This window comes from Gobius niger, assembly GCF_951799975.1.
Source record: "Gobius niger genome assembly, chromosome: 1".
NCBI classification, from domain to species: Eukaryota; Metazoa; Chordata; class Actinopteri; order Gobiiformes; family Gobiidae; genus Gobius; species Gobius niger.
The window spans coordinates 43,988,957-44,008,970 of record NC_136852.1 but is presented as its reverse complement, the minus strand read 5'-3'; the positions used below and the strand labels follow the sequence as shown (position 1 = coordinate 44,008,970).

Below are 20,014 nucleotides of genomic sequence, written 5' to 3'. Positions count from 1 at the left end.
ATTACATAAGGAGAAGGTAAAGGGGAGTTAAATATGGCCTTTATAAAGCGTGTGACATTTTAGAATCAGGACGCGGCGCTGATGAGGTGGGAACAAAAGACAACTCCCTTTTTCACAGACGATCACAGTGAAAGCGACGGTTGCGTCAACAGTGGTGCAACACTGCCATCCAGTGGACATACTGTGTGTACTGCACGTAGAGATAAACCAGGAACTTTTCAACACACAGGCATACACTGTTTAAAACATAACGAAGAGTGTATTTTATATTGTGCATGAGATGTGTGGCTCCCTGTTGTCTTTTAAATCTTTTATTTGTTATATTTTATGCTTCATTGGATTTTTCTGTTTATATTTTTAATGATGGCGCTTTGTATTTTGTTCTCTTGTTTTTCATTTTTATTATAGACTGCATTAGTTCTATTTAACTTTTCATCGTTTTTTTTTTTTTTTTTTCTATTATTATTTAACTGGTTCTGACTATTTTATATCTATTCATTGCTTTAATTACCATTTATTACTTTTTTTTTTAATGGGTTTTAAGGCAAACAGAGAAAAATCTTTAATGTTTTATAGCCACTAGGGCAGACCGGGGCTATTTGTCACACTGTTTTTTCTAGAGTTCACTGCTCATCAACAGAAAATCCCACAAGAGTCAGACCTGCATTAAATGAAAGCTTGAACGTTTGACTTGAAGTAGACCTCGCTCTCTTTTTTCTAAAAAAATTAAAAAAAAAAACTCGCTATAGGCCCTTTAACTTAATTTTAATTCATTAAATAGACTTTGGTTGTGTCCAGATTTGGTCTATAGGTAGCCTTCAATCACGTAAACACAGCGCAGACTGCGTTAGCATTTAGCCTCTCCCTCTCTCCTCTATAGCTCCAAAACAGGAGTAGTTTGGCATCCGCACAGTAAAGTGAAGATTACTGCGCGGATTTCGAATTACTCCTGGTATTATTACTCCTTACAATATAGTTCCCCCTTTTATCCGCTTAGAAAATCCACATTGTTTAATTTTGTGTAATTATACTTTGTAGCGGAACACTTCACGTAACCATATTTAAATAGGGAAAACGTGGAAGAGCTTGGTAGCTTCTATCTTGACCAGTTTTGGAGCTATAGTGGAGAGGGGGAGAGGCTAAAAGCTAACGCCGTCTGCGCTGTGTTTACGTGACTGAAGGCACGGGGGAAGATCAGACAGGTCCTAAAGAACTCGTCAAAGCTAAGGTAAGAACATATCTCAGTATGTAAAAATGGTGGCCTATTCCTGTAATAATGATGAAGCAATATTTTTTGGTAATTTTTTCCTTATTTTTATTTTGAAGTTTTTCCTTCTATTTTTCCACATTTTTTCCCAAGATTTCTTTTTTTTTTTTTTTACATTTTCCTGGAATTTTTTTCCCAAAAAGTCCTCACTTTCCCCATACTCCTTGATACTGTACATCAACTTGATATTGTACATTTGCATATTTTCCAAACAGCAATTTCGATAACTCCTTGAGGACAATACATTGCCTAGCTCTAATGACCAGGTTATTCCATCAGTGGATTTCTTCTTCCCTGATAGCACAGATGATAACGCCAGGATTCATGGGGCAGACGTTGTGAAAGAGTGGTTTGGGGAGCAGGAGATGGATTGGCCGCCACATAGTCCAGATTAAATCAATGGAGAATCTTTGGGATGTGCTGGAGAAGAGTTTCCGCAGTGGCCGCACTCTCCATCATCAATACTGACACCATCATCAAAAATAAACACGACATTGGATCTTTGGACAGTGCAAAAGCTTATTGAAACAATACCACAGAGAATGTGTGTGACATGTTTGGTGTCAGACAGTGTATTTCATGAGGTGGTGGTGGTACTTGGTTCCAGAAAACAGTGCTGGAGATAACCCTACTCTGTCTTCCGAATCTCTTCGCAGAAACCTGGGCTTCTTCGCGAAGCAGCCGAGCCCGTCCGCGGTCATCCTCAGCCTGTGGGAGGCGCGGCACCAGGACAGCGCCGACCTGGACTCTCTCGCCAGCGCTTTGGAGGAAATCGGCAAACTCCACTCGGCCAAATCCAACGGCAAGGACCAGCGCGCCGTCGGCAATGACGAGGAGGACGAGGAGGAGCAGCATGACTTTAACCACATAGAGACCGGGAGCTTGTGTCGAATACCCAAACCCGACACGCACGAAACGGAAGATCAAGCGCAGCGAAACTACACCGGATGAGACTTTGAAAATTTAAAAAAAAAGAAAAATGTACGGAAATGTCTATACTAATCTATGACCAGGACTGTGTGTGTGTGGGGGAAGGGGGTCTCCGGAAAGAAGGACCTTCCCGGGACCAAGGGGCGGGGGCCAAGGGAAAGGGGACGAGTCAAGGTGACGGATTGTCCGAGGGATCGTTCCCGACGAGTCGATGGATGAGCCGCCGAGGCGATTGCAAGTCCCGCCCCGTCCCCGAAAGAGTCTGAAATCGTGCGAGCGTTCTAATTTACGGGGACGATTGCGACTATAATTTTTACGACTCCAAAATCATCGTGTGTACCTATTAAAGAACACTGTCGTCCATCGAGTTCGGATTTGATTTGAGGGGAAAAAAAGAAAAAAAAAAACACATTCCACGTTGGATAGAAAAGGATGGCTATGTCAGTTTCTTTTAAACTAATCATTAAAACGCCCTCTTATGCAATTAAACCAGTACTGCGTGTTGCTATTATGTGTGTTATGGCATATTTCAAGGCTTTTATTTTGAAATGAAAAGCTGCTAGCTGCTCACATGTTTTGAATATTTTGAAAAAGGCAAGTAAGTTTGATGAAAAAAAGTGTTTAGAAATTATGCTTATTGATTGTTTTTCGGCGTTGTAGGTGGCCTATCCCAGCAACTTTGGGCCTTAGGTGGACAGTGGTTATAAAACACAGACAAACGTTCACTCGCTCATAGAGATTGGGATTGAATGTTGTTAATTGAATGTTCCAAAAGACATTTGGGGAAAAGAGCAAACGTTGGGTCTCATTCATGAAATGTTCTCGCGCTCAAATTTGTTTTTAAGGCCTTAAGTGTTTTATTTTTGGCATTTACAAAAATACAGGACGACTCTTGCGCACTAAACTACTGCAGATTTAGAGTATTATCACGGTCAGTGTTGGGGAGACTACTTTGAACTTGTATTTAGTTACAGAATACTGAATACTTGCCGTAAAAATGTATTTTGTAAAGTATTCCGTTCCTTTGTCCAATCATAGTACTGTATTCTGAATACTTAGAATACTTCCTGTTGATTTGCATTATATATTTATGTATAGATGTGGCGTAAGATTAAAATCATGTTGGCTACACTCGTTGGGATGTCTGGTATGAACTTATTTACCATTAATTAGAAACACAAACAAAGCACTTTGCAGATGCGCAGCAGATCAGATGACACACAGGCACTTTGATGGTGCTGACATTTAAAGTGATAGTCTGTAAGATTGCCAAGTGAGAGGAGAGTGAGATCAAGTCCCCTCTGCCCTCCTGATCAGACCTGAAAGCCACAGAACAAACATTCAGAAGTAAACAATAAAGCTCCCTCTCCCTTCCTAATAGGACCTGACAGGCCGTTTCACAGGACAGCTCGTCTCATTGGTCAAAGTGACAGCCTGGGGATTCTGATTAGTTGCTAAAATCAGCAAAAGGAGGGACTTTAGACAAAATCATTTCATATAACTTCAGACCCAGTCAGTTATACATTTACACTTCTATTGTGCTTTTAGTTTGGTAAATGTTAATGAACACGCCACACCGGATTGTAGCCTTGTGCTCATTTCCATCCGTCGTCCCCCATGCGCACTGTCAAACACACTCTCATTCATCCTGGTGTATTGTACATGTTTTTAGTGGTAGGGGAAACCGGAGTACCCGGAGGAAACCTACACAGACATGGGGAGAACATGCAGACTCCACACACAAAGGCCCCGTCCAGTTGGGAAACGAACCCAGACCTTCAAGCTGTGAAGCACGAGCCATAACTGCTGTGCTGCCGTGCCGCTTTTGAACAAGACTGTGTTACCAAGTTTCTATTATTGTAGCCACAACCGGCCATTAGGGCAGAGTGGTGGAAGCAGGGCTGCCAAACTGCGCCATCAGCTCCTCCTACCTCCTACTTTAGTGGTGAACAAGCCACACCGGATCGTAGCCTCGTGCTAATTTCCATCCGTCATCCCCCATGCGCACTCTCCAACACACTCTCATTCATCCTGGTGTATTGTACATGTTTTAGTGGTAGGGGAAACCGGAGCACCCGGAGGAAACCTACGCAGACAGACAGAAAAGCCTCCACCGGCCACGAATCAAACCTGGGACCTTCTAGCTGTGAAGCACACGCACAAACCGCTGCACCACCGTGTCCTGGTTGTAGCTTACAGACTGTCACTTTAACAAGTTAGTATTGCAATGTATTCCTTTGATTTTAGTGACTGTATTCTTAATGCTCTCAGAAGAAAGACCAGAATACAGTAACAAAAAGAGTATTCTGAATACATGTATTCCGATACGACCCAACACTGATCACGGCCAAAATGAACCTAAATATTATTGTTTCTTTCACATGATGTCTCTAGGGCAGAAATAAGTCAATTACTTCAAAACGTTGCATGAATAACTTTAGTACTTCATGAATGAGGTCTATTATCCACAGACTAATGTCAGCTAAAAACAGACAAAAAGCCTAGAAAAGAACATCGAACACACTGGAGAGACCAAATAATTCGGTGTGAGCGATAACCAATATTTGACATTTTAAAATCTCTGTCAGTTTTTATTGGGTACGACAGGAATTACATGATAGTGATAGCGATTCAGTGATTCTCAAACTGTTGACCGCGTGTACCACTGTTAGTTTGGGCTTCTCCAGGTCGAGGTCATCTGCAATTTTAACGTGAGATCGATTCTTTTCATCTTTAGTAATATTTAGGTCAGATATTGTTCTGGATATACAAAAAATAATAATAATTTTGTTTATTAGGTGGACTCGCATCAGTGAAATGGGAAAAAGATCACATAAACACAAATGTACAAACAGCAGAGTATGTTGTGTTATGTCTGGGTCACACTGCAGAAAGTAATTGAGAAATAAGTAAACATTCTCCTTTTTGTCCTGGATTTCCATGGGGCAGGTGTTTTACAACTAAATGAATAAAAAAATACAATCTCATCACACCAAAATTAGATAAATGTAGCTATATACATACACTAATTCAATTGAAATAAGATTGTTGTTGATGTCTTTCCTTCATTAACCTCTTAACTCCCGCCTGAACCGAGAGCATTTTCTCCAGTTCAGTTTTACCCAAATCCTGTAGGCCAGTGTAACACCTCATTTGAAAGCTAAGATCTACAAAAGCCGTCTAAATGGATCTTTTTCCTCACGTCATCAGATTTTTTTCCATTTTTTTTTGGGAGGGGGGGTATTTAACTAATTTTTGTAAATTTATTGTCATTTTTTTGGGTCATTTTTTGTCACATTTTTTTCAAATTTTTTGTCATTTTTTTTTGTCTTTTTTGTCACATTTTTAGTAATTTTTTTGTCATTTTTTGTCAATTTTTTTTGTCATTTTTTGTCACATTTTTTGTCAAAGTCTTTTCACTTTTTCGTCACATCTTCATCATTGTTTTCGTCTCAGTTCTGTTGCTATTTTCACACCTTTTTTCCAGAAGCTTTTGGATTGGGGTAAAGCCAATCTGAAGAAAATGTGCTCGGTTCAGGTGGGAGTTAAGGGGTTAAGTGTAAAAAAAAAAAGAAAAATTCTTGAATGAGTTACTCAAATCAAGATCGAATCTACTTCATTCAGGATTACTTTGTGCAGCGCAGGTGTATAAAGGGCCGGTTTAGTCCTAGTTTTACTAGAAAGGTTGAATATTTTATGAGGAGGTACTTATGATGGTGGTTTGAAATGTTCGAACAAAATGGGATCGTTGGACATGTGAAAGCATACTGTTTCTATTGTCAAATCATACCAGTTTATGGCAGATTTTTCCGCTCTTGTATAAACAATATTTTGTGCATTTTTTATTTTTTTTTGTGCATTTTTCTTTTAACCAATTCCACACCTGAGTGATTGGGCTTGGAACTTCAAAATAAAAGACAATGTTTGGCATTTGACAGATTTAAATTCTTTAGATCTACGTTTACATTCTCTCCATTTTAATGATATTATCTTTCATTAGAAGTTTGTTCGAGTCCAAATCAAACAATCTGTGAATGCAAAAAAAAAAAAAAAAAGAAAACATTCATATTTTGGATCCTGCTTTTACAGCGTCCAACTTTTAATTCTGTTTTGTTTCTATTTACATGACATAGAGTGCCATTCCCATAAAATGTCCTGTACAGGCAACAGTAGCTCAACGTTTTTTTTCATTTATTTTTTTCAGATATAGCAACCAAATGAATTGAAACAACTGTGACTGCATAACATTTACATGAATTTAAAACGTATTCTAATTTTATTGTGTTTACATAAATATAAATACAGCATTTACGGACTGTTCCTTGGAGGAAGAAAAACAATGATATTTTTCCGATTGCATCCTCTTTATGTCGTGGGCACAATCTCTCCATCTTTCCTGAACTGGTTTGGAACCCTTTTGTGAATATTTTTTTTTCAGCAAAGCCTGGGAGTGTGGAAAAGAGCTTCTGTAATGCTTCGCGGCGGCCTGTTCTGCGTTACTCCGTGTTTTGACTTTCATTTAGGTGTGGATCTGTCATACACAGGCTGCTCTGATCGAGGCTGGGGCGGATCATTCGCGACAGGCTGTGATCCGTACTTTCAGAGTGAGACCAATCACTTCATATGCTAGAAATATTCTGATCCAATAAATGGTTCCTACAAATGCGCACATTTTGTTTGCCGTCAAATCCCGGACCCAATCTAAACGCCAGGCGCGATATCAAAGTATGGCGAGGTACGTTTGTCCTCTTCGTGGCATTTATATAATTTCTGCGGTTTCTTTATCATTAATCCGACCCCATAAAAAGTAAAAACTGAACTAAATTTGAGTTAGCATTTAGCTTTTATATGCGAATTTGTATCTAAAGTAAAATCTCTAAAGTTTGTACATTAGTTAATGATTTCTAACTAGACTTTGACCTAAATGGGGTCGATGGTTGACAACAGCTGAAAACATCTGGATCATTCATAATTTGCGATGTTTCGTGGCTAATGCTAACGGCTATAGGGAAAACACATTGAGCAGGCTAATGCTAACGGACACTTAAAAGTCTCACGGACTAGCCTACTTGCTAACTGTCCGCATATGTCAGGATCGAACGCCGCTTCTCCTTTTTTTGGTAAAAATGGTGACAACGCTCGCTACACAGCTGAACGGTCATGGGTTTGATTCCCTGTCTAGGTGGACCTTTTAGAGTTTGCATGTACAGAAGGGATACTGGTAAATAAGAAAACGTCAAGTAAAAAATAAAGATGAAGTGTATAGCACTTGTGTTGGACAGCAAGACGGTTTGATGGTTGGTTGACCATTTGGACTGGTCCTCATGTGACGACAGGGAAAGCGTAAGAAATTCGTTTCCTCAATGCCGCTGGGGCGACCTGGGTAGCCAGTGCAGGCCGGCGCTCAGCAACCCATCTCCAGCTGTGGAGCAGGGCTAATGGTTAGAAACACCCGGCTGGAGGATAAACCTATCATACATGTTTTTAGAGGAGGGGGAAACCAAAGCACCTGGAAGAAACCTACGCAGACACAGGGAGAACATACAAACTCCACACAGAATCAATCCCCAGACGAACCAGGTCCCAGGTTCGTCTGGGGATTGAACCTGGGACCAACTTGTTTTGACTTTGCAGCACATTTTAGATAATTTTGGAGCAGCTATAGACACAAATCCCCACACTGAAAATCTACAAAAGGTGTGTTATGTAACTACTTCTGCACAAAAATGTTGACACATGTTTAACCTTTAAGTGACCTACAGCTGTATGGATGGGGCGCCTTCGCTTTCCATCACCGTGGCCTCTGTGACGCTCTAGGATGAATCGTTTTTAGGGAGATAGGTGTTCTCTGCTGATGGAACTATCTCTAAAGTTACGGAAACCAACCAGAGACCCTAAAAACAATCGATCCTAAAGCGTCATAGAGGCCACTGTGATGGAAAGTAAAGACGCCAATCACTGAACGGACAAATACTCACTTGTTTATGCATTTAAAGTTACATAATGCACCTTTAAAGTCCGGCCCGAGGATCAGACCTTCTTGGAGAGGGCCTCACGTTCTATCCCTGTGCCCTGGTGTTTCCCCATCTAAACAAAACATCCACAATAGGCTAAGACCCTGAATCTGAGTGTGGGTAAACGCAAGGCAATGCCAGAAACTTCTGAGAACATGCAAACTCCAACATAAGCTAAAACTGAAAGTCTAAAAGAACCAATCACAGCCAGGCGCCCCTCCCTCCGAACGATCCACCCCAGCCTCGACTTTAACCGTCGGTCCCTCTCTCTCTGTCACTGAAGTTGGCCCCGTGCGTTTTCCCGCTGTACGCATGGCCCTCGGCTTCACTCCACTCTTCTTCTTCTTCTTGTGCCTTGTTTAACTACTGTAAATGCTGAATGTTGTACTGTACAGATGGGTATGGAGAAAAAATATATACTTAAAAACAAAGAATCCTACTGACATTACATTAAAGGTATTAGTTGATCAAGTATTTAAGATGATCATATTGAATAGGCTGCAGAGCTTTTCTAGTGCTGAACCTCTGTTTGGTAACGCCAGGGCAGCTTTGTGGTAATATTGTATCTATAACTATGGACATTTTGGATGTTTTCTGTACAGTAGAATTTGCAAATGTATATGCAGCCTTTTGGAAATAAATGTACAGTGGAAAGGTCCAAGCGTCGTCTGGTCATTGTTGGGAAATGGAAGTGTTGATGTCACTGCAGTCGAGTCCAGGAACAATCATTAAACAATGGTTCAACTGATTGATCAAACGAGTCCTCCCCGGTCCTCCTACACCCCTTATGTGCAGTAATGTTAAGTTGAATATCTGAATATTGGGCATGGGCAAACCAGGAATATGTTTGTCCAAGATTAGGGTCAAAGCCCAATCTCGCATTGTCACCAAATTGTCTGGGGCCCTGAACAACGGGAAAGGCCATTCTGTTACAAAAGCAGGTTTATCTTTATAAAATGCCATTTATAAAGATTATTATATAGGAATCCATGTTTAGATCAATAAAACAAGTTGGCTTCAGGCGCAGTTTTGCCACAAGTATCCCCTGATAGAATCTGCTCAGTAAAAGGAGTAAAACAGAAGAGCTGCTTCGTCCAGATCAACAAATCTGTGAAAACAAAAGATACAATTAACTATATTTTTCACTTTATATTTTCTTTTTTCCTCTTTCACTACATCCATACGTCTCCTCTTTGCTCTTCCTCTATATGAGCTGACAGCACCTCTCTGTTACTACATCACTGTTTTCTGACCTTTTATAAGACGTTCTTGTTGTGAAATCTTCTGTACAAGACGATTCCAACAGCAGCAGCAACGACCAAACCCAGAGCCGACAGAACAGCCACGATGATGATGGAGGAGTTCAGCTTTTTCTCTGTGAAAAAAAAACTATTATTATTATTATTATTAGCCTGATTAGGCACTTGCTTCCTTGCAAAAGCAGAACCATATGGGATCCACCTCAGAACAGTTCATTTCTCCTACAAAATTTGTATCAAACTAAGTCAGTCCCGTCTCACCGTTGGTGCGGATCAGTCCGGGGTCCAGTTTGGTGATGAGGTCGTCTTTGACTCCGGACAGCTGGAACACACAGCTGTACCTGCCCCAGTCTTCAGTCGGGACAGAGGACAGGTCCAGGGACACGCTGCTCTGGAAGGTCCCGTCGTGGTTGGGCAGGATCTCTCCCACGTCCTCCTCCAGCTCCTCTCCGTCTCTAGCCCAGAACAGCATGGCTCTGTCGGGGTAGAAGCCTGTGGCGAGGCAGGTGACCGGGGACGAGGAGGACTTCTGCAGGAGCGACACTAGAGGGAGCTCTGAACACACAAAATATAGCACATAAGCACTCAGTGTTACAGTATTTAAGGCACATACCTGTAAGTTTTTATATGAATGTATGATTACAAATGACAATGAGGAAAGTGACTTCTCCGTGAAGCCACACATTCCCGCCCATTTTTTACATGTAATATGTAATAAAATATAAACTACAATAAAACAAAAATCTTACCTTTCCTCTTCAGAGTTTCCGCTCCAAGTCTCACGTACTTCTTCAGATATTCTCCACAGCGATGGATCTGCTCATGTTTCACTCGAGCAGCTACTCCACTCTTCTCCCATTTCAGTTTAGTGGCAAAGGCCTCTGATTTAGCAGCGACCCACGTCTGAGTCGCCCAGTCCAACGAAATGAAGTCTTCTCCATCAAAGGCAAATTGAAAATATCCTCTGATCTCATCGGTCTCATCGTCCCATTCACAACCACCCATCCTCTGCCAAATATGGAGTCCTGACACAGAAACATCAGAATTAGAACTGCACTTGTTTTGAAAGTTATTAAACAAATATACAGTGCCTCTCGTAAGTATTCATACACCTTGAACTTTTGCACATTTTGTCATGTTTACAACCCTAAACATAAAGATTTTATTTTGATTTTTTTACTGAACGTTCACACACAAGTAACAGACAACTGTGAAGTGAAAGCAAAATGATACATGATTCTGTTATTTTTCAAAAAATAGAAAACCGAAAAGTGGGGCGTGCATAAGTATTCATACAGCATGAATGAATACTTTGTGGAACCCCCTTTTGCTGTAATAACAGCACAAGTCATTTGGGTTCTGACTCTACAAGATTTGCACATGTAGAGACTGACATTTTAGCCCATTCCTCTTTACAAAACAACTCAAGCTCTGTCACATTAGAAGGAGAGCGTTTGTGAACAGCAGTTTTCAGATTATTCCACAGATTTTCAATAGGATTTAGGTCAGGACTTTGACTGGGCCATTCTAACACATTAATATGTTTTTATTGAACCATTCCATTGTAGATTTATCTTTGTGTTTAGGGTCATTGTCCTGCTGAAGGTGAATCTCCGCCCCAGCCTCAGTTCTCTTGTGACTCCAGCAGGTTTTCCTCCAAAATGTCCCTGTATTTGTCTCCATCCGTCTTCATAACTATTCTTACAGTCTCCCAATCCCCGCTGAGGAAAAGCAGCCCCACAGCATGATGCTCCCCCCTGTATATTTTAAACTGGGGATGGTGCACACAGGACGATGAGCAGTGTTAGGTTTGCTCCATACATAACGTTTTGCATTTGGGCCAAAAAGTTACATTTTCTCTCATCTGACCAAAGCTCCTTCTTCCACATGGAGCTGTGTCCTCCATATGACTTCTAGCAAACTTCAAACGGGATTTCTTATGGCCTCCTTTCAATAATGGCTTTCTTCTTCCACTCGTCCATGAAGGCCAGATTTGTGTAGATACGACTTATAGTTGTCCCATGTACAGATTCCCCCAGCTCAGCAGCAGGACTTCACAGCTCCTCCAGAGTTATCTTGGGGCACTTGGTTGCATTTCTTACCAGTGCTCTCCTTGTTCTTTGGTCTTTTAGTTTAGGTGAACGACCACGCCTTGGTAAGTTGGCAGTGGTGCTACACTCTTTCCATTTCTGAATGATCGATTGAACAGTTGCTCCGGGAGATGTTTAAATCTTGGGAAATCTTTGTATAACTTAAGGCTGCTTTAAACTTCTCCACAGCTTTATCCCTGACCGCTCTGGTGCTCCTTGACCTTCATGATGTTGTTTAGTGACCAACACACTCCGACCACAGCTCTGAGGGCCTAAAAGAACAGCTGTATTTTCACTGAGAGTAGATTACACACAGGTGGCCTCTATTTAATGGTTAGGCCAAGGTGTGAACATTCTGGAGTCATTAGGAATGTTAAAAAGGCAATTTAATGCACTCAGAAATGCTGTATGAATACTTATGCACGCCCCACTTTTCTATTTTTTGAAAAATAACAGAATCATGTATCATTTTGCTTTCACTTCACAGCTGTCTGTTACTTGTGTGTGAACGTTCAGTAAAAAAAATCTAAATAAAATCTTTATGTTTAGGGTTGTAAACATGACAAAATGTGCAAAAGTTCAAGGTGTATGAATACTCACGAGAGGCACTGTAGATCTATGTGTTTTTGTTGATATGATGATAGTTTTTTAATTAATTAGTTAATTTCCAGTAAGAACGTTACATCCATCCATCCATTTTCTTCCGCTTTATCCGGGGCCGGGTCGCGGGGGCAGCAGTCTCAGCAGAGATGCCCAAACTTCCCGATCCACACACACCTCCTCCAGCTGTTCTGGGGGGACCCCGAGGCGACACCAGGCCAGCTCGGAGACATAGTCGAAGAACGTTACATCAATCAAAGTAAATATCAGACAAACCTTCAGTTTTGTTGAATCTCAGTCTGGCAATCTCAGTGTTGCCTTTATTCACCTGCTCTGAACCAATATCATGCTGAGTGTTCTTCTCCCAGAACTCTGGATCCTCCTCTGTCAGTCTGTTCATCCACTCCTGTTTGGGCACCGCTCTCCTGGTTTTACTGTCGTAGTGATAAACTGTGAGTCCATTCACCACTCCAACATAAACAAACTCAGGGAAGTTTGGGACTTGAGTTGAAGATGTTTGGAAATCCATCAAAGTGTGAATCACTGTGAACAACAGGTTTATTTCATTTCTTAATGACAATTATCACTCAATACGTTAAATTCAACACAACAAATCATTAAACAAATGCCTGATTATGTTATTTATAAATCATTCTAGTTAACAGTGAAAGTGCCTTATGCCATAAAGTAAATACATAAATGTTTTGTTGAGCAAATACAACATGTTACAAAACCTGAATAATGTGAAGTAAAATGCTTATGCTTATGCTTTAGCCAGTGGTGTAGTCTTCAATTTTCTAGTGGGTACTGTATTTTTTAGCAGGCGTGGGGGATAGCCAATTATATGCGCTGAAAAAAATAGCCCGTCACATACTATTACTAATATTAAATGTATCAGAGAATTAAATAGATTATAAACCAAACTGTGAATATGAATGTTATTGAAATAACAAGCAATAGACCTATAGGAATGTTCTAGAAATTCAAAGGCTGTAGCTTGACTATAAGGCTGTGGGACTGAAGCCAAAATGAAAACTTCAATGAATAAAGCCCAGCCTGCTTTCACCAACCCCTTCACCAGTCAACCACCGGGCTCTCGCGCCTGCAAACTCCCCCACACACAAAACCATGCGCGCTGCTTCTGGAGAACGACTCTTTTAGGACATTTTTTATGAACAGGAGCGCGCGTGGCTCGCTGTGGGCGGGGCACATCCACTTTTCAGTCTCTGTCAAGGGACAGCCTCAGTGTCTGAGAGTAAAACGCACACTTCCAACAGTCTACGCGGTCTTTCCCGTGGACTTCAGCGCTTTGTAATACAGATTGTTTCCCGCCTGCACCTGTCACTGCCTTTGCCCAAAGCCGCTCTCACGCGCGGCTGCAGAGGAGGGAGAGAAGCGTTCGGCTTTGTGGACTCCCAGAGCGGGGATGAACAGGGAAAGTGTCTATGAGACGTACGCGACTCCTCCAGCGCCGTGAGGACGGTTAATAAGCCTCTGTCATTATGAGCTATTCTCAGGCCGGGTTTTATTTTGTGCTCATGTACACCGGAGCTGTGCGCAATTGCGCACGAGCACAGCTGAGAGGGAGCAGTCGGTCTGTCGGGACAGAGAAAAAGAGAGAGAGGGATGAGCCTGTGATCTCTCGTTTTCAGGAGAGGAAATAGTTTGTGGTGGAGTTTGTGCTGGTCTCCAAACGGACAGAAAACGCAAAAATAACACTGCGCAAATGAGTGATAGCCTACGTATCTTTTCCCACTTTGTAGCGGTTATACGGTAATTCTGCAGGCCTTCTAGTGTTATACGGCATATACCTGCGTATCACGTAGACTACACCACTGGCTTTAGCCTGTAACAAATGAAAAGTCCAAATGTTCTCACTTGATGTGGCTCCATTCATGAGTGTCCCCGAGAGAATGAGCACAAAGCAAATCTTCACGGTGAACATCGCTGCAAAAGTCTCCGTAAAGACAAAACTCTGGTGTCAAAATGTTTGGAGGCTGTTTCAGCCGCGACGCACTTTATAGCTACAAAACATACAGTTGCACTCTCAGTTGGAGAGTCCCGCCTCTTTTCATTTTCGAAACAATCAGATCACGTCTCCAGGCAGAACAGACTCACGCGGGGTTGTATCAGTGGAGAAATAGTTCTTTACAAAAACATCACAGCGCAGTTACTGAGACTTTCTGATTTTGACATGAATTCTATAGGAGTGTCCTCTCTGTGTCACTGTGGCAGAGTGGTTAGCCTCAGGATTAATGATGTTCACACAGACTCCACGCTCTTTCTCTTCGTAGCGTCATGTTCAAAGCTTCTTGTGATTCAGTGACTCCTTTGCTTTGGCTTCACACAATAAAGTCTGAAGTTCTACTTCAATTGTGTGCTTGCCCTTAGGCTTCGCTATTGCATATCTCTCGGAAGCGCCAGCTTCTCGCCTTAAGAGGATCAAAGAACTGACCGCTCCAGTCATACTTGGGGTCCACTCACCCCTGACCCCTTTAAAAGGGAGACTCTCCCTTCAATCGTCTCCTTTTTCTCTCAGCTTTACTCTGAATTGGATTCTAATAGAACGAAGATGACTCACCGCACTCCTTCGCTCGACCACCCTTCGCCCACCGGCGTCATGCAGCGGGTTTGCGGGTCCTGCACGGCCTCACGGGGGATCAGCACGCTAGCTGCTTCCTCTGCCTGGGCCGGCGCCACTCTGCAGAAGACGGTTCCTGTGCCGCAGGAGCCAAAAAGGAGGAGCGCGAGCGTCGCCGCGCCTTTTTGGCTCCTGCCTCCCAAGAGTTATCCGATCAGGAATCGTATACTTCGAGTGGGGATTCCCCGGCTCCAGCCTCCCCGGTGTGGGAACGGGAGCGGAGCCCGCCACCTCCGCCTGTCCCGAGAAGGGACTGGGCAGCTGGCGATGAATATGATGAGCAGCGCTTGTTTGATGAAGACGCACTCTTCTCCGAGGAGAACACCCCATGGATCGTCTCCCGGGCCTCATCACTTCAGCTGCGGCTCGAATTGGTCAATCTGGGTTTGCACTTGGAGTCCAAGGGCATGAGGGCCTCCCTCTCCCTGGAAAGTGATGCAGTGATTGAAGTGAAGTCAGTGATTCTGGATCTGGAACTACAGTTGTTGATTGGTCCACGGATGGTCCACGGATTGTACCACGGAGAATCCGCTCCCTGCTCGGCATGATGGCATCAGCCCACCCGGTAGTTCAACTGGGTCTGCTCTGCTGCACATGAGAGGCCTTCAACGCTGGTTTTCACGCCTCGAGTCCCGCCGTGTGAGGGACTTGACACTGGCGCAGTTGTCCCCCGCCGCAAGGTCTGACGTAGAATTCTGGTTGGACCCGGATCCCTGCCATCGGGGGGTCCAAATGGGTTACGTGCTCCATTACACATAGGTGTTCACAGGCCATCTCACGGCAAGCGGTGTTTGGCCCCCGTCTCCGAGACACATCAACCTCCTAGAGATGGAGGCAGTGCAGAAAGTCCTCCTACACTTTGCCACCCATCTGCAGGGTCGCCACGTGTTAGTTCGGTCGGACAACACCACAGTGGTGGCCTACCTGAACAGGCAGGGGGGGACCAGGTCCCCCGCTCTCCACAGGCTGGCAGCGGAAGTGCTCAACTGGGCGAGCATCCGCCTGGCCTCTCTGAAAGCGCGCCACATTGCCGGATCTCACAATGTCGGCGCGGACAGGATGTCCAGAGGGGGCGCCCTACAGGACGAATGGGGCCTGGCACCGGAGGTCGCGGTGGAGGTGTGGCTCCGGTTCGGCAGACCAGTGGCCGACCTTTTCGCCAATGCAGAGAACGCACAGTGCCCACTCTGGTTCTCGCTCAGGTCAACAGACGGGCCTCCTCTCGGCGTGGATGCCATGGCCCATCGACCATGGCCGCCCGGCCTGCTTTACGCGTTTCCGCCCCTGCGCCTCATTGCACTTCTTCTTCACAGAGTGAGGACAGAGGGCACATTCATCCTGCTCATAGCCCCAGACAGTCCGAGTGCCAGGTGGTACCCCGACGTGGTATCAATGGCACAAGGGGATCCGTGGCCCCGACCGGACGCTCTGACTCAGGCTGGGGGGGCCCTCCTCTCGCGTCCGGTACTGGGGCTTAGACTGATGGTCTGGAGGCTGAACGGAGGAAGTTGCTAAACCTTGGCCTCCCCTCTGCAGTTGTTGCCACAATTCAGGGTGCTCGGGCCCCATCTACGACCAGGGCTTACAGGGTCCGTTGGCGTCTTTTCTCTGATTGGTGCTCAGAGAGGGACCTGGACCCTACATCCTGTTCTATACAGGATGCACTGAGTTTTCTCCAGGGTCTGCTGGACGATGGCTGCCGCAACCCTAGGGATTTTTGCGGCAGCCATCGTTACCGGGCACGTGGGGTTCAGAGTCCACACTGCTCGTAGTCACCCCTTGGTGAAGCGTTTTCTTCAGGGCGTTCGTAGGCTTAGACCGCCCATGCGCCGGTCGGTTCCGACCTGGGACCTTCAGACAGTACTGGAGGAGTACTTTGGGGTCAGGAACAAGGGTGCCCCACTGTCCTCCCAAAGATTAGCCCACTGGATATGCCTTGCCATCCGCGCTGCATATAAGGCACAAGGACTCCCTCTGCCAGCAGTGGTCAGAGCACACTCCACACGTGGGGTTGCAGCTTCTACGGCACTGCTCCATGGCGCTTCGATTGAGGAGGTCTGCATGGCAGCCTCTTGGTCGGCCTCTTCAACGTTTGTGCAGTCATATCTGCAGGACGTTGCTACAGGTTCAGTTGCTCATGACCCCTGTCCTGCTGCTCTGTCTTTGGTGCTCACCTATATAAGGTGATGCCAAAGCTGACTCGGGCAGAGCTTACCATGAACTCGCGTTGTGTGAAACCCTCTCCGCAATGCATTGTGTAATAAACTTCACATCTTGACTAGACAAACATCTCTTAAGCTTTATTAAGCAAGAAAATCCACAACAATTTTGGCGTTGTTGGCAAGTCTTTAGCTATAATTTGTTTTCGGCGTGGAGACGACCGTGCGTTTTGGCCGACCTGGGAAGAAGACCAGCCTCAGTACCTCAGCTAGCGTTTGTGACGAAGGAGGGCATGCGCTCGTCTCCCGCAGGACAACTTTTTGGCTAACACAGGACCTTAAAAGAACCTGCTTGTGGTGAGTTTGTTGTCTTTTCAAATGTGTAAGCCCAGGGCAGCGCTTGAGTGTACACGGTTTCTTGATTTAATTATGTATTTTAAGGTATTTCTGTTCATTGCCATTTGTGTAGAGTGTGGGATTTAAGCTCCCGGCTAACTGCTGTGCGGTAGTTTGAGTCTGGTTCTGTGTGCCTCAGCCGGCCCGGTCCGATCCATAGAACACGCCTGTCAATTGCTGTAGTTGCAAAGTGATAAAGAGGGGACAGCAGAGAGAGACAGAAGGCAGTGACTACGTGATGCAATTTGTCTGTAAGAGAGACAATGGGGAAAAGTCAATGTCGAGATACTAAATCGAGGGGATTTCAGAAGTCCCATTATAATGGCATTGGAAAAACGGTTTGGCTTGGCTTGAAAAACAGCCAAACAAAGGCCAAACCAAAAACAAACAACAACAAAAAGTGCAAAAAAAGATTGCACGTCCAGAATGGCTGACCATGGTGTTATTAGACACAGAGGTATAGGTCCCACAGTGAAAGATCTAAGCTTCTTTCTTTTTAGTTGGATTCCTTTGTGGTAAAGAAATGTTTTTCTTTTCTTTTTTGACAATTATGAGGTAACGTGAACATTTTGCTAGACAAAAACAAATGTTAAATGTAATGTGGAACTGTTATTGCCGACCTATAAGTAAGTAGCAAATAAAACAAAACAAAACTACATACAAAATAAATGAAATAAAATGGGAAAGTTAAGAGAGCAATTACTGCAGAACTTTAAGATGGGGAAGTAATGTTCCGTAACAAATCTTTCTTCTGAAGCTAGCTCAAACTGGACGGTCTTCTCCACGCCTGAACTGTGCCTGAAACTCCACTCAAATAGCCCTGAAGACAAAGACAAACTCGTAGGTGCCTGCCTGCTACAACAACTCCAGCCACAGCCCACTGGACACGTGGCTCGTCCACACTGCATCAACCAGCTCTTCAGCAGAAGAGTCTGAAACACTCTGGAAGACCAAAGTGTCGCAATGTATAGACACTGGACACAGCCAGGAGAGCTGGGTAAAGGACTGTGGCTGAAGAACAGGCAAAGCGAGAGATGGACAAATATGCATTACATCCTCAGTGGAGGACGCTGGCAGTGAAGCCAACTCAAAGTGGGCTTTCACTCTGACATTACATCACTGGGCAGTTGGAGGTGGAGAAGACCAGAAAGGATTAGATGAGCTAGAAAGAAACCATATGGTGTGAGTAGAGCGAGATGCTGCATCGCAGTAAAACGCTTTTGTTTTGTTTTATTTTGCTGCTTCTTTGGGTTGATCGAAAAAGAAAAAACACTTCCACTGTTTGGTGTAAATTAAGAGGTACAGGCGGTTTTACATAATGTGTTTCGGTGTCAGCTGTGCCACATTTTGACCATTCTCCAGGTTTGCATTTGGCAAAAAAAAAAATGAGAGAAACCTTCACCAAAAAGGTGGGAAGGGATGATTTTTTATTCCAACAGAAATCTTTTTCATAATCTGATGGACAGATGCCAAAATGTATGCTGAGGATCGCCTCAACTCCAAATTATTAAAGGATTACAATTTTTATTAGCAGTCAAGAGCTGATCTTCTAGACTGAATTAGACAAAGACCTAAAATGTTCTTTTTACATAATGCAAAAAACACAGGTTGCATTACGACAGATAGGTGTCACGTGGACCAGGTGAAATCAAAATGGGACTAATCATCTTCAAAACAAAACAACGTATTGTATAATGTGGTTTCACACTTTCTTTGTGCAAAACCTATGTCACGTCGGTAACTCGGGTCTTCGTCTTCTTTTTTTGTTGTTGTAAAGATATCAGCTAACTTCTGATGCTTTTGAGTTTACCTTTTGTGTACTTTGGGGTTGTTTTCTTTCTTTGATTTTTCTCCCTTTTTTGATTTCTTTATTTTTAAGTTCCCCATGATGAAGTACATGAATGCATCCCTACAAGAAAGACCATCAGGCTTTCAAAATGACTCACAACGTGGCTCGCGGTAAACGCAACTTTGCTCTAAATAATACCGCCTGGTTGCAGGCGTCAAACAGTCTACAGCTTTCTTGCTAATTTTGCCTTTGGCTGAAGGTTTACGGTGACGCAATGTTTGCGGCTATAATGTGTTCCTTTTATTGACAAATGTGTTTCTTCTCTTGTGAACTTTCAGTGTATGGGGAGCACATCCCTTATCGAAGAGTCTTTACCCTAAATAAGAGGTTTGGGTGACGGCACATTGTGCCCATCAACGACTCCTGTTTTACTTTGTGTCTAAATGTCATGCTTAAATTCGACTCTAATGACAGCAGTGTTTCTCCCTAACACAAGTTTGAAGGTGGTGTGATTTCAATGTCTCTGATACTTAACTGAATGTGATGTATACAAAACTGGGTTTGCAATCATCAAGAGAGAGGAGTGTTGTGACAAGTTTAGTTAGTTAAGCTGGTAACCACACTGGCGTCCTGTTGCTGGGTCTCCTGCTGGGCCTCTGACTAAACCAGGTAGAAAGACTGGTTTCTTCCTGTGCTCCAGACGAGGCCCTCGCACCTTTAGACAATAGGCCCCAAATGGCCCATCTCCCCAACATCACAAAGATCTCCTTCTGCCTCCAAACGCCACCATGATGCATTACCATGCTAAGCACCTTTTGGTTGTCTGCATTGACATCTCCAACTGTATTACCATGTCTATGAGTTTCTGT

The 20,014-nt window shown here is 43.7% G+C and overlaps 2 protein-coding genes across 3 annotated transcripts in view; one reads left to right on the top strand and one right to left on the bottom strand.

The window, feature by feature from the left end:
• unc5db (unc-5 netrin receptor Db) overlaps nt 1–3,745 on the top strand; it is a 591,396-nt gene extending 587,651 nt beyond the window's left edge. For both annotated transcript variants that reach the window (XM_079567276.1, XM_079567275.1), the window contains one exon: nt 1,924–3,745. In XM_079567276.1, the coding sequence (XP_079423402.1) occupies nt 1,924–2,218 (295 nt within the window). In that variant the 3' untranslated portion in view covers nt 2,219–3,745. The remainder of the gene's footprint in view (nt 1–1,923) is intronic.
• A 5,722-nt stretch (nt 3,746–9,467) lies between these two features.
• LOC306971290 (class I histocompatibility antigen, F10 alpha chain-like) lies at nt 9,468–12,689 on the bottom strand (the record flags this gene model as incomplete). The annotated part of the gene is made up of 4 exons (XM_079567526.1): nt 9,468–9,586; nt 9,732–10,025; nt 10,220–10,495; nt 12,437–12,689. 4 exons carry the CDS (start codon nt 12,687–12,689, stop codon nt 9,468–9,470), a joined length of 942 nt encoding a protein of 313 aa, XP_079423652.1.
• Nucleotides 12,690–20,014: the final 7,325 nt, after the last annotated feature.